Source organism: Syngnathus floridae, chromosome 21, assembly GCF_059516105.1.
Source record: "Syngnathus floridae isolate MCC-2025c chromosome 21, RoL_Sflo_1.0, whole genome shotgun sequence".
Lineage (NCBI taxonomy): Eukaryota > Metazoa > Chordata > Actinopteri > Syngnathiformes > Syngnathidae > Syngnathus > Syngnathus floridae.
In genome coordinates this window covers 5942363-5954749 of record NC_142433.1, presented here as the reverse complement: position 1 = coordinate 5954749, position 12387 = coordinate 5942363, and the positions used below count along the sequence as shown (strand labels likewise).

Below are 12387 nucleotides of genomic sequence, written 5' to 3'. Positions count from 1 at the left end.
TATATTATATATATATATATATATATATATATATATATATATATATATATATATATTATATTTATATATATATATATATATATATATATATATATATATATATATATATATTATATTTATATTTTGTTTTAATTACGTTAGGTTTAAAAGCTGCTTTGATATACTTGTACGCTTTACAGGTGGCGCTATAGTGCACCTCAAAGTAACAGCAGAGAAGAAGAAGCAGGGTCCATTTTTGTTTTGGCTCCACATTGACCAAACAAGGCACATTTCTTGTTTCCGTCTTGTTAATCTTAGTCTCGTAAAAAGCAATGGCTCGCTATATGCGCCCACCTAACTCGTCTTTATTCGTTAGAAACATCTCCGATGAGTCCAGGTGAGTTTGAATTCCGGCGTGTTACCTGCAAATCGGGAGTACATTAGGAAAAAAATTACGGTTGGAAGTAGCCTAGCAGCGAGCTAACACAGGGCCGCGTTCTGCAACGAAGCCTCACTTTTGCCAGTACTTTGATCCTAAATCAAATTAATACTGTCATTTAGTTTATTATATTAGGTGTGTTGGACAATTATTAAATTGAGCGCATGAAAACAAGCGTCCATGTTGTATTTGCAGACGTGGAAACGTCAAGTTGTGTTGCGTTTCGCAGATTCGTCACAAAATGTTCTGCAGCGCTTTGCCGCCTGTTTGAAAAATCATCTAGAATAATTCAAATGATTATCCAGTTTAAAATGCTTTATCATTTTCTTTAGATGAATATGCATGGAAAGATGCGCGGTAAGCGTGTCCATAGTCTGTTTTACAATTTACTTCCTACTTCAGCGTTTGTGCCATTTAGAGGCATGAAACAGGTATTCATTTTGTTATAGTTGCCACAGATTCGCCCCTTTACTTTGATTTTTAATAAGTCTAACTGTGCACACCCTATCAATTGCACGGCTGATGTTTTACACTGGTTACTGAATTTAAAAAAAAAAGGGCCAGTTCACCCAGAATCAACAAAGTAATGCATTCTAAATGGATCCAGGCTGATATCTCCTTTAAAATAAAGTACAAATAAAATCTCTGCCTCGAAACCTAAGTGATTTTTCACAAGGCTAACAATTCCTCAGTAAACTGTTAACCGGGTCTTGCCGAGTCCAACAGGTAAGTTGATTAACCCGATTGTTTCAGGTGAACCGGCCCTTTTAAGCTCACTCACCCATCGCACATGCTGCCAAGTTGAGTTACACTTTGTATATCTACGGTGTTCAGGCCTGAGGATTTGCGGCGTGAGTTTGGCCGCTATGGGCCAATAGTAGATGTCTACATCCCACTTGACTTCTATACGCGTCAACCAAGAGGATTTGCATACATTCAATATCCTTTCCCAAAGAATGTTGCTGTGGCCATGACTAACAAACATTATTTCCTTTAGCAGCTGAGCAGATTTGTGGTTTGTGATGTTTTTTTCCCTTGCATCCATTGACCTATCTAACAGTGATTATTTTTCTGTTATCGCTTCAGAAAATGTAAAAGCATCCCCTTGTGGAAGCGGCCACACAAAGAGTAACAAAGACTGGGTGTAGCGTAGCTGTAAAGACAAGGCACAGACCAAAGGGAGGGAAAATGTTGGGAGGAAGTAAAGCACGAAGAGGAAAAAGGTGTCGGAGGCAAAGCTCGGCAGTGGCCCAGAGCGGGCTAAAGAAAAGAGTCGTAAAGAGTCAAGCGGGAGACCCGACGCAAGTCGAATCGATTAAAGAGTGTAAAGATCAAGACAAAGTCAAGCACAGGTAACGAGTGGCAATAATTTTGTATCCTCTCAAGACACAGTTCCAACAAATCAGCTTTGAAAGCAATTTAATTTCAACTCTCTTAATCAGCTATTTGTCTTTTGTGTTTTGAGAATCGCCTATTGTGTGTCATGTGTGCTCCATGTCTCAGACCAAATCGATCAATTCAATCTCACAAGCTCAAGCATGACTAAATGGAGGCCACTGTCTCTCCAAAATCTGTCAATTTGTGGCCTCTCTGCAAAAAAAAAAAAAAGCCTTAACCGCTCAGCATGTTTGAGGACGTGCGTGATGCTGAGGACGCTCTCCATAGCTTGGACAGGAAGTGGGTATGCGGCCGCCAGATCGAGATCCAGTTTGCGCAGGGTGACCGAAAGAGTGAGTGACCAAATGAGGCATATAACGTCCAGTCAATTAGAATCTTGGTTCATTAAGCGTTTGTCTTTTCAGCACCCAATCAGATGAAGACCAAGGAGCGGCACTCCCCGTCTCGCTCGTCCCGCTACGACGACTACGACCGCGACGGCCGCCGCAGACGCTCACGCAGCCGTAGCTACGACCGGCGCCGCTCGCGCAGCCCTTCCTACGAGCGACGACGTAGGCGCTCGGAGAGCCCCCGAGAGTAAGTCACGTCCTTTTCTCATCTTGCGCAAAGTTCCGAGACATCTGACGGGACATTTTGGGTTGTGTAGATCTCGCGGGCGCCAGCACGGGCGAGGAGGTAGCCGAGGTCGTGAAGAGGACAGGTATGTTCTTGGTGTTCTCTTTATTTTTATGTAATTAAAAAATAAAAACTTCTGCTTTCAGGCACCGCCAGAAGCCCCGAAAAGAGTCGAGAGGACGGTCTCCTTCCAGATCAGCGTCGCCGCCCGAGCCCGCCACCAAACCGGCGGCCGCCTCCCACTACGCCGAGGAAGACGCGCGGCAGGAACGCTCCCCGTCGCGTTCGCCGTCCCGCTCGCAGTCCCGTTCGGTGTCAAGGTCTCGTTCACGCTCGCGTTCCTGGACGGGCCGCAAGTCAGGAGGACGCTAAGGAAAGTCCCGGAGACGCTTTGGTTTGGACTTGAATGGGATGGACGCGTTTGGAGAACATTTTGCCGGTTAGTCCTTGAGTCTTGCGTTTTCCTCCACCTGGGAGATGATTTTGTGGCCAACGATGTTTTTTTACAGACTCGCTTTTCCTTCCTAAGTCCTACGCTTCCGTTTGATTTTTTTCAAAAGAGCGTCCAGTATTTTTCAAATCCACTCCACCCTCTCAACTGTTTTAAAAAAGCAGCAAGTTCGTTAAATGTTTTTTTTTTCTTTTTCTGCTGAGTTTCTTTTCAGAAATAAAGGGTCACTTCAAGGAAACAACTCATGGGCTCAGAGTGAAATATTTCCTATCCTAACATAAAATTTAATTGCACCAATCACTCGTTTATTTAAAACAGCCACATAATTATGCCTCAAAATCCATTAGCTTAATGCTAAAACACCATGGCAAATGTCATAGATGAGCTAACAAATAGCATCGATGTGACAGGGTTCCTAATGCTTTACTTTGCATGACATTATTGATTTGTTTTTTATAAACGGGGACGGCTGCAACGTGGTGGTGGGCCGGGGCGTAGCTTGATCCACATTCCCAGCGCGTGGGCGGCCATGCGTGAAATGGGACGCGCTCCATTGAGCGAAAAGACTCATTGATCCCGCTTTGGGATGTTTGACTTTATTAAAGTTCATTTTCACTGCTTCCTGCAGAAATTTGTGTATTTCAGTTTACATTGCAGCAGAAAGTCTTGAGTGAAGCGATGGAGGTACCTTGAGGAAAATTTCATAAGATCCCATCAGGTGGACATTTTATGACCCCTGCCCAAGATTCAAAATAAAATCTGTGAGTCCCTCAATGGAGGCCACTCAAGAGAACATAGCGTACATGTGCCGCATGTGTTTGGGGTGTGACAACCCTGCGAGGGAAATGGCACCAGAGCTTGGCCGCCATCGATCTGCTCTCCAGCTTTGGACGAAGGGTCGCAGAGGCCGACGGGGATCATTAGTTGCTTTGTTTTCCGCTTTGCGGTCGCAGTGTGGCCGGGACATGGCTTAGTTTTAGAGGGACGACAAAGCAGACCACGTTTCATATCCAGGATGAAAGGTAAGGTTCTTAAAATTTGGAGTTGCCTGAAAAATTGAGGAAACCATAATTGTTCTCCTTCCTTGTAGATCTGATGTAGTTTCACAAAAGAATCTAAAATGGGTGACTGGAATTTCCTGGGCGGCATCTTGGAGGAGGTGCACATCCACTCTACCATGGTGGGCAAGATCTGGCTGACCATCTTGTTCATCTTCCGCATGCTGGTGCTGGGCGTTGCCGCCGAAGACGTGTGGAATGACGAGCAGTCCGACTTCATCTGCAACACGGAGCAGCCGGGTTGCCGCAACGTTTGCTACGACCAGGCCTTCCCCATCTCGCTCATCCGCTACTGGGTCCTTCAGGTGATGCTTCTTCTGAATTTGATGAAATGTCTTCTGAGATGGAGAAGTCCAAACCTTGGTGTCTTCCATTTCACAGGTGATCTTCGTTTCTTCACCCTCACTGGTCTACATGGGCCACGCCATCTATCGGCTCCGCGCCCTGGAGAAGGAGCGCCACTGCAAGAAGGTAGCGCTGCGGCGCGAGCTGGAGTCAGTGGACGCCGAGTTGGCGGACGCCCGGCGCCGGATCGAGAAGGAGATGCGGGGGCTGGAGCAGGGCAAACTGAACAAGGCCCCGCTCAGGGGCTCGCTCCTGTGCACCTACGTGGCGCACATCGTCACCCGCGCCGTGGTGGAGGTCAGTTTCATGACAGGCCAGTTGCTCCTCTACGGTCATCGCCTAAGCCCGCTCTACAAGTGCGAACGCCAGCCCTGCCCCAACATGGTGGACTGCTTTGTGTCAAGGCCCACCGAGAAAACCGTCTTCATGGTATTCATGCAGGTGATTGCCTGCATTTCCTTGTTCCTCAGCCTCCTGGAGATTATGCACTTGGGCTACAAGAAGATCAAAAAGGGCATTTTGGGTTATTACCCGCATATCAAGGAGGATCTGGACGACTACTACGTCAACAAATCCAAGAAGAACTCCATGGTGCAGCAAGTGTGCGTGGGGGCCTCCACGGGGGGCCGCAAGGCCACCATCCCCACGGTGCCCACTAGCTACACTTTGCTGCTGGAGAAGCAAGGTAACGGGCCCAACTACCCGCTGCTCGACGCCGCCTCTGCCTTCGTGCCCGTCCGGGAGGACCCAGCAGTCAAGCTAGTGGGCTTCAAGGAGCCCAAGGAGGCCGTCCCCAGCCCCAACGATCAGAACAGCAACAACACGAGCAGCGGAACGCGCTCGCCACCCGCCGACAAGGACGCCGAGGAACCGGACTGCGCCGAGTACCCCGCTTCTTCCGACCCGGCCCCCTCTGCCGCTCTTCCGGCCGTGGCCCGGAAGTCCCGCAAACCAAATCCACAGTGGAACTGCTCCACGGTTGTCGAAGGCAACAGCTCGGACAGCGGCGACTCCTACCGGGGTGGCTCCATGAAGCTCCGCGGGGGAAGCGGAAGCGCGGGCCCCCGGGCCCGGAACCCGTCTTCCAACAGCCTGAGGAGGCCCGGCAGGCCCCGGAGCCCGGACTCGGGCGGAGACGCCAGCTCAGCGTCCAGAGGGAGCCATGATAGCCCCAGCCCCGCCGCCTCCTCCCCGAACCGCCGAGTGTCAGCCACCAGCAGCGGCGGCAGCAGCAGCAGGCGAGCACCCACCGATCTGCAGATCTGATGCGCCGTTGTCTGGCGGACATTTTGTGACAGCCACTCATGGGAAGTCATGAACTAGAAATACTTCATTGCAGTACTCAAGTACAGGTATGTGGTGCTTTTGCCGCTTCTGGGGGCAGGTGATAATCGCCCACCCACAATGCATCGCTCTCGGGCCCTGAGGGACTTTGAAGAGAGGGGCCGGGAAAGTCCGAAACCAATCTATAATCTTTGAAGCAGACATTACATAAGCAGCGGCAATGAAGCCAAACAGAGGACACGAATCCAAAAATGACTTGCTTTTTTTTCTGTTGTTCTGTTGCTAGGAACCTTTATGTTATGTTGAGATTCATGATAAGTACTTCTGAAACAAATTATTAGTAAAAAAAAAAAATAGAAGTGAAATTGAAAAGAACTGACACAGTCAAACAGAACAGTGCCAACCTTTATTGATTGTTGCATTCCAAAAATAGCATCCCTTCTAGTCTGCCGTTTCAGATGATGGCTCATACTGCATCAGCTGCAAAATAAACAATACGGCAAAGAAAAATAAATAAAGTTATATTGAAAAAAAAAAAAAAAAAAGGTTTACCTTGCTCATCAGTGTCTGATTCTCCTCCGTGAGAAGCTTACACTTTAGCTCCAGCTCCGCTTTTTGAGAGGCAAGAACCTCAGCCTCCAGTGCGATGATGTGATGCTTCAAAAAACGAGACAAGGTTCAGGATAAAAACGTATTTATTATTTGACTTGCCATCTCATAACTTTTGTAAAGATAGATATTGTATATACAGTTTTTTTCAATGTACTTTTTTTCTGTTTAAGTTACACTTGGAAGATAATGCGGTGGAAATAAAGGATACTCCATGGCATGGTCGGGTTTTTCAACCTCGTTGTAAAGTGCTGTCATGGCTGTAAAATGTGATGCAAAGTGAATTCTTTTCACATTTTAACATGATTTTGAAATGACATTGACGCCCATACCCACCGTTTGTCAAGGCGTCAAGCACCCCATTTTGTTCAAGATACCTTCTAAATTTCACTCTCTCCGACATTATTGAGCCCTAAATCACAAGAAGAAAAACGTTTGAATAAATATTCGTTGGACATTTTTGCAAGAAAAGTGTTTTGTTTTACTTTTGCAGTTGTTATGGACCAAGTTTTTTGTTGTCTGCCTTTTTTTTTTTTTTTTTTAGAATACATTAGCAACAAACTATATGACCTTGAACTCACCTTTTTGTGCGCCATGAAGACAGACGAATTTAACTGAGCAAAAATGTGACGAGTAGGTGATTTGCTTCAGGTTGCGATGCACGCGTTGCTATAGCAACTCGTACCGGCTACGTACTTAAATAAAATAATGAAATAAAATAATAAAACATAATAAACATCTTGTGTCTGTTTTACAATTAGGTGATTGAATTTTTAAAACGCTGTAAATATTTTTTTGAGAACACTAATATATCACAGTTAACTTATCAAGCAACTGGATCTTCGGCGGCCATTTTTGCGATCCTGACATTTTGTAGATCTACACTTCCGTAAAGCGTCATCGATCCCATGATTTCAAGTGTGCAGTAGACCTTAAATAACACCGCAGTCAAAATGTTTTCACAGAGCGATCAGGAGAAGCGAGCCATCTACATGTTTATTTTCCACCTGTAAAGTTACAACTAACACCAAGGTAGGTGTTGGTATTTCTTCCCCCTTATATCTTCGTTCTGAGTAATGTATTAGCGATGGCATGGCTGGGTTAAAAAAAAAAACCTCGTCGCATATTTACGTACATTTCCGGCTAAATTAACTCGAGCATAAGTTGAATGTGCAGTTCTAAATTAATCATATTCAAAAGGCAGTGTCATGGTATGATGGCGAGTTTATTAGATCGTTACAAAACAGCATAAAAAATACTTAGAATTATTGTTATTTTTTTACTTTTTAAAAATGCTTTATTTAAAACATATAACAATGAACAAATATGGCAATTAACAATTTACATTCATTTAACTGTAAAGAGATTTCCAAGAAAGCATCACTATTGTCAAATGTTTAAAAAGGACCACAGGATCGTGGTTTGGGCTAGGCTGGCACATTGCCTGAGTAAAATTAATTGACTTTCAATCAGGCACAAAATAATAGTTGATAAGTAACATATTGTTTTAAACGTGTCTCGAATCCTCTTTCCTTTTTAAAATTACTGGCAATGCTGTACAATCATGTTTCCGCTCAACTTGGGTGATTTAAAAAAAAAAATGGTCGTGTTGGTCAATAATGTATCATTGGACAAGTTAAAAGTCAAAACAACAGGAACCAGAGGCGGTGAAACCAGCGGGGCGCGGGACTCATTACTTTTTGGTGTGTGCCTTTGCACCTGCTTTTCTTTATTTTTCCCTAAAAGGAACTGTCATGCTTGTAGGAAATTCACATGCCTGTTGTGAAACCACAATATCTAATCTGCTTAGATCCATGAGGAGTTATCTCACTTTGTACACAAAAGTAAATGACAATTTGCAGCTTATCTTATCAGGATCGTTGTCAGATGTGGTTGGAGCAGGTTCTGACATGCTGGGACACTATTTAAAAACTATTCACGTCCTCGAAGCTAAGTAAAAGATGTGCCGTTGGCATTTTTGTCATCAAATGAAACCTGATCTGGCAGAAGGCGTTGAACATTTGGTATCTCCAACAACTTCTACCGGTTTATTTCTTCATTTTTATTTAGCCAAACAAAGGTACAATCCGAAACATCGTTGCTGCAGTTTTGAATTCTAATTCGTTCGCATGCTTTCCCGGTCATGTGTTCACCTCGCATTCTTTTGCTGACGCTTCAAATGTGTTGTCTGTTTTTCCCCTCCGTTTTTCCCCTCCTTGTTTCAGCGAACACAGGCCCATCATGGCTCAATGATTCCATTCTTATTCGCGCCTTCGTGCTCAGCGGGCCTCGATGGCGTATACAAACGGCAGCTACTCCATCAACGCCGCGCCGTCAGACCAGAGCGAAGACAATGAGCCGCTCCTCCGCGAAGTTACAAGTGGGTTTTGGTTTTTTTCCCATGGGATGAGAACACGCCCTAAATGTGCTCCTCTCGCAGCTCCCCCGCTATGCTGCTCGGCCCGCTTGAACCTGGCCGTCCTGATGTTCCTGGGCATCGCCGTGGTCTACGGCCTGCGCGTCAACCTCAGCGTGGCCATGGTTGCCATGGTGAACACCAGCCAGCCGGTCCCGGGGCTCAATGGCTCCACGGTGCACACGTGTCCGCTCCCCAGCGGCTGGGACAACACCAGTCAGACCTTTGAGCAGCCTGAAGGGGTACGACCGAAAACCGTGATTGTAGATTTTTTGGGATCCAGTCGCCAAAGTGTAAAGCGCTACTTTCCAATCGATCCTCTCTGACGTGTGCATTCAGACGCCGCAGTACCCGTGGGACACGGAGACTCAGGGTTGGCTGCTAGGGGCCTTCTTCTTCGGCTACCTGTGCACGCAAATCCTGGGGGGCTACCTGTCGGGACACTATGGCGGGAGGATCTTCCTTGGTTTGGGGGTGCTAGGCACGGCAGCACTCACGCTCCTCACGCCTCTCGCCGCCAAATGGGGACCCTACTGGCTCTTTGCCCTGCGAGCGCTCGAGGGAGTGGGCGAGGTCAGTTTGGTTTGACATAAAAGTGGCATGCTAAAAGTTTTGCTCAGACTTTACTTTATTTGTTCTGCATTGTGTGTGGTCACAGGGCGTGACGTTCCCGGCCATGATGGCCATGTGGGCCCACTGGGCACCACCCCTGGAGCGCTCTCGCCTGTTGTCGATGTCGGGGAACGGCGCCAACTTTGGCGCTTTTTTGGCTATGCCGCTCACCGGGTACATCTGCCAAACACTGGGCTGGCCCGCCGTCTTCTACATCTGTGGTGAAGTACACGCACACACACGCATAGGAGCGGTGGTCCTGCAAGTCAGCGATCGTCACTTAAATCTTTCTTTTGTCCCTCAGGGGGCGCCGGTTGCCTCTGGGCTGTCCTTTGGTTCCTGCTCGTGGCGGACGACCCCCGCACCCATCGGCGAATCAGCAAAGAGGAGCGAGATTACATCATCACCTCCATCAGACATCAGGTAAATGTCAGATGGCAGGGAAGGGGTACTTTTGGGAAAGAGCCAACCGGCACATGTGCACGTTCAGGGTAGCAGTCACGGCTGGTCTGTGCCCGTGCTGAGCATGCTGACATCAGTGCCGCTGTGGGCCATCATCATCACACAGATGTGCTCCAACTGGTCCTTCTACACGCAGTTCACCTCCCTGCCCACCTACTTGAGCAACATCCTGCACTTTGACCTCAAGTCGGTGGGTGGCTTGTTAATTACCTGGATGATGGCCAATGATTTAACTGCAATTATTCTGCTCACGTCTACAGAACGGCTTTGTTTCAGCTCTGCCCTACCTGGGGGCGTGGCTGTGCGCCACATTGTCAGGCTTCTTGGCCGATGGCCTCATCGAGAGGAAAGTCTTTAGCGTCACTACCGTACGCAAACTCTTCACGCTCACAGGCAAGCCCCTCGACGTGGCGCTGGCGACCGAAAGGGGGCCCTGCAAAAACACAAGAGCATCTATTATTTGAATGCTACTCTGCAGGCATGTTGTTTCCTGCCAGCTTCCTCCTCGCAGTGGCCTACTCGGGCTGCAGCCACACGCTCACCATCGCCTTCTTCACGCTCACGTCGGCCACCGGCGGCACCAGCGGGGCTGGGGTCTTCATGAACCAGATCGACATCGCCCCGAGGTGACGACGCAATCTGAGTGATTTTATTAGGTTTTTATAATACGATAAGTACAGCATTTCTTTAAAAATTCATTCCTCCACGGCAGGTATGCTGGCTTTCTCCTGGGAATCACCAACACGTTCGGGACCATCCCCGGAGTCATTGCCCCCATCGTGACAGGATACTTTACTCATGATGTAAGAGAACCTCTCTGCTCCCTTGCTGGTTGCACGATCATGGTGACGTAATTGTGACATTTTCACCGCTCAGCACACCATTGAAGGCTGGAGGAAAGTCTTCTGGGTTTGCGCCGGCGTCAATGTGTGCGCCGCTGTCGTCTACACGCTGTTGGGAAGCGGCGAGGTCCAACCGTGGGCCATCCCGGAGGAGGAAAGTGACGTGGACGAGGGGAAGGGGACCACCAGGTCCGTGTCTGCTTAATTGGAGGAAATTCCGCACTTAAATAGCAGCGATTCCATTTCGGATCACACTTAAAGGTAATTCTTTCAAGGATCAGTTTTGAAATGGTTTTGACCAAATTAAGCACGTTTTACATACCAAAAAAAACCCACCACAAGCCTTATTTTTTTTAAAACATATGGTTTTATGGCAATGTTTTTTATGAAATTATTATAAAATGTGTGTACTGTACTGTATTTGTACATTGTTACTGCAAAAAGGTCTTTAATGGCAATAATTTATATTACGATAAACACCTGGACTCTCTGTATTTGTAGCATGTTGCACAAAAAGGTCTTAAATGGAAAGAATTTTAAAATGAAGATAAACAACTGGAATCTCTGAATACTTGTATTATGTATTTATGGCCAGCAAGTGGCGCCAGAAAAGCCGAACCCATTAGTGACGACTGCTATTAAGTTATTAAATCTAAAGATTTAACTTAATAGCTAAACTACAAACACTAAATTACATGTATTAATTTTTACTTGTGTTTTAAGGGCTTAAGTATTTTAATCTTGATGTTATTCATAGAATAAGTTAAGGTAACAGAAGTACAGTAAAGAAAAAAAATAGTGTTCGCACCTCTTACTGGTGTTCACTAATACACCAATAATGTGTTCGGTGTTCACTAACAGAAATGAATTAATGAAATTTAATTTAGATGTTAAATTTATTCATTGACGTGAAAGTTTCGTGTGAGTTTTTGTGCGTTGATAATTTAGGAAAATGTTGCCTCACAGTTGCCGTTGTTTGCATCAGCCGGTGGCTGACCGCCAACCCGGAAGTACTTCTACGTCACAGTGGTGTAATTCGCCAAATCTTCCGATTCTGTTCACGTACAAGTTTTTTTTTCCAATTCAACCTTTTATTCAAACAAATTAAGTTTAACACCATCAACCACAAGTCGACAAAAATAAAATAAGACATCCCTAATACCAAAAGACACAAAACAAACCAAAGCACACACACAAAAATTTAAAAATAAACAAATAAATAAAACCGCATTACAGGACAACTCCATTTTATATACAAAGAATATACAGCCAGAGCAGACATCACACAAAAGTAATGCTTAATAGCATTTGTTCTACTTTAAGTACTTACTTAACTTACTCCATCCAACTTGATTTTTACTGTAAACAATAGTTGAAAGTTCCAATTTAATGACTATAAACTCACAATTGGCTTTATTTCAATTTTATTAGATGAAGTCATGTTTTATGTCATTCAATCATTTAATTAGTCCCACAATGTAAAAAGATTATAAGCGATATTGTTATTGTTATTGCATTACTGAACAGGGTACAGAGAGAATTTATAAAAAAAAAAAAAAGTTGCGTATGATATGACTATGTTGTTAACTCAGTATAAAAAGGAACATGAGCGTTATCAATCAAATATAAAAACGTATTATTATGTTTCTTTGTTACTTTTTATTAATACATGTTATCGATTACTGAAGATCAAATTCAACGGATGTAAAGAATTTTTGACTGATACGTTTTAGTTACTCATGTATCCTCCACTGATTAATTTAGCTCTTATTAAGTAGGTGTGCTTTTATATAAGATTTGAACTTCACATGTAGAGTTGTTCCACAAGTCAGTTGAGTGACGTGCATATTTCTGCCCCAAAAAAACAGGCCTCAAGG

The 12387-nt window shown here is 45.3% G+C and overlaps 4 protein-coding genes across 6 annotated transcripts; 3 read left to right on the top strand and 1 right to left on the bottom strand.

Annotated features, from left to right (window-relative positions):
* The first annotated feature begins 213 nt into the window (after positions 1-213).
* LOC148380216 (uncharacterized) lies at positions 214-3123 on the top strand. Of its 2 annotated transcripts, none has more exons than XM_088364811.1 (6): positions 214-376; positions 1253-1357; positions 2045-2148; positions 2221-2392; positions 2463-2516; positions 2578-3123. In XM_088364811.1, the coding sequence occupies exons 1-6, from the start codon at positions 312-314 to the stop codon at positions 2801-2803; spliced, it is 726 nt and encodes a 241-aa protein (XP_088220937.1). In that variant the 5' UTR covers positions 214-311; the 3' UTR covers positions 2804-3123. The 2 variants fall into 2 exon arrangements, with proteins under 2 accessions (XP_088220937.1, XP_088220938.1); XM_088364812.1 differs by lacking the exon at positions 1253-1357 and adding an exon at positions 1505-1770 and having other exon boundaries at positions 232-376; positions 2042-2148.
* A 700-nt stretch (positions 3124-3823) lies between these two features.
* LOC148380215 (gap junction alpha-9 protein-like) lies at positions 3824-6879 on the top strand. The gene is made up of 3 exons (XM_088364807.1): positions 3824-3904; positions 3973-4245; positions 4322-6879. The coding sequence occupies exons 2-3, from the start codon at positions 4003-4005 to the stop codon at positions 5549-5551; spliced, it is 1473 nt and encodes a 490-aa protein (XP_088220933.1). The 5' UTR covers positions 3824-3904; positions 3973-4002; the 3' UTR covers positions 5552-6879.
* LOC148380214 (c-Myc-binding protein-like) lies at positions 5803-7269 on the bottom strand. The gene is made up of 5 exons (XM_088364814.1): positions 6760-7269; positions 6515-6590; positions 6390-6438; positions 6122-6236; positions 5803-6049 (listed from the first exon to the last, which is right to left on the bottom strand). The coding sequence occupies exons 1-5, from the start codon at positions 6772-6774 to the stop codon at positions 6011-6013; spliced, it is 294 nt and encodes a 97-aa protein (XP_088220940.1). The 5' UTR covers positions 6775-7269; the 3' UTR covers positions 5803-6010.
* Positions 7044-11079, top strand: LOC148380213 (sialin). 2 transcript variants are annotated; one of them, XR_015854883.1, is made up of 11 exons: positions 7044-7210; positions 8404-8558; positions 8619-8836; positions 8934-9167; positions 9253-9427; positions 9511-9629; positions 9697-9858; positions 9945-10061; positions 10147-10294; positions 10381-10471; positions 10545-10601. XR_015854883.1 is itself a non-coding variant. In XM_088364806.1 (11 exons), the coding sequence occupies exons 2-11, from the start codon at positions 8471-8473 to the stop codon at positions 10713-10715; spliced, it is 1539 nt and encodes a 512-aa protein (XP_088220932.1). In that variant the 5' UTR covers positions 7044-7210; positions 8404-8470; the 3' UTR covers positions 10716-11079. The 2 variants fall into 2 exon arrangements, 1 of the variants encoding a protein (XP_088220932.1); XM_088364806.1 differs by having other exon boundaries at positions 9929-10061; positions 10545-11079.
* Positions 11080-12387: the final 1308 nt, after the last annotated feature.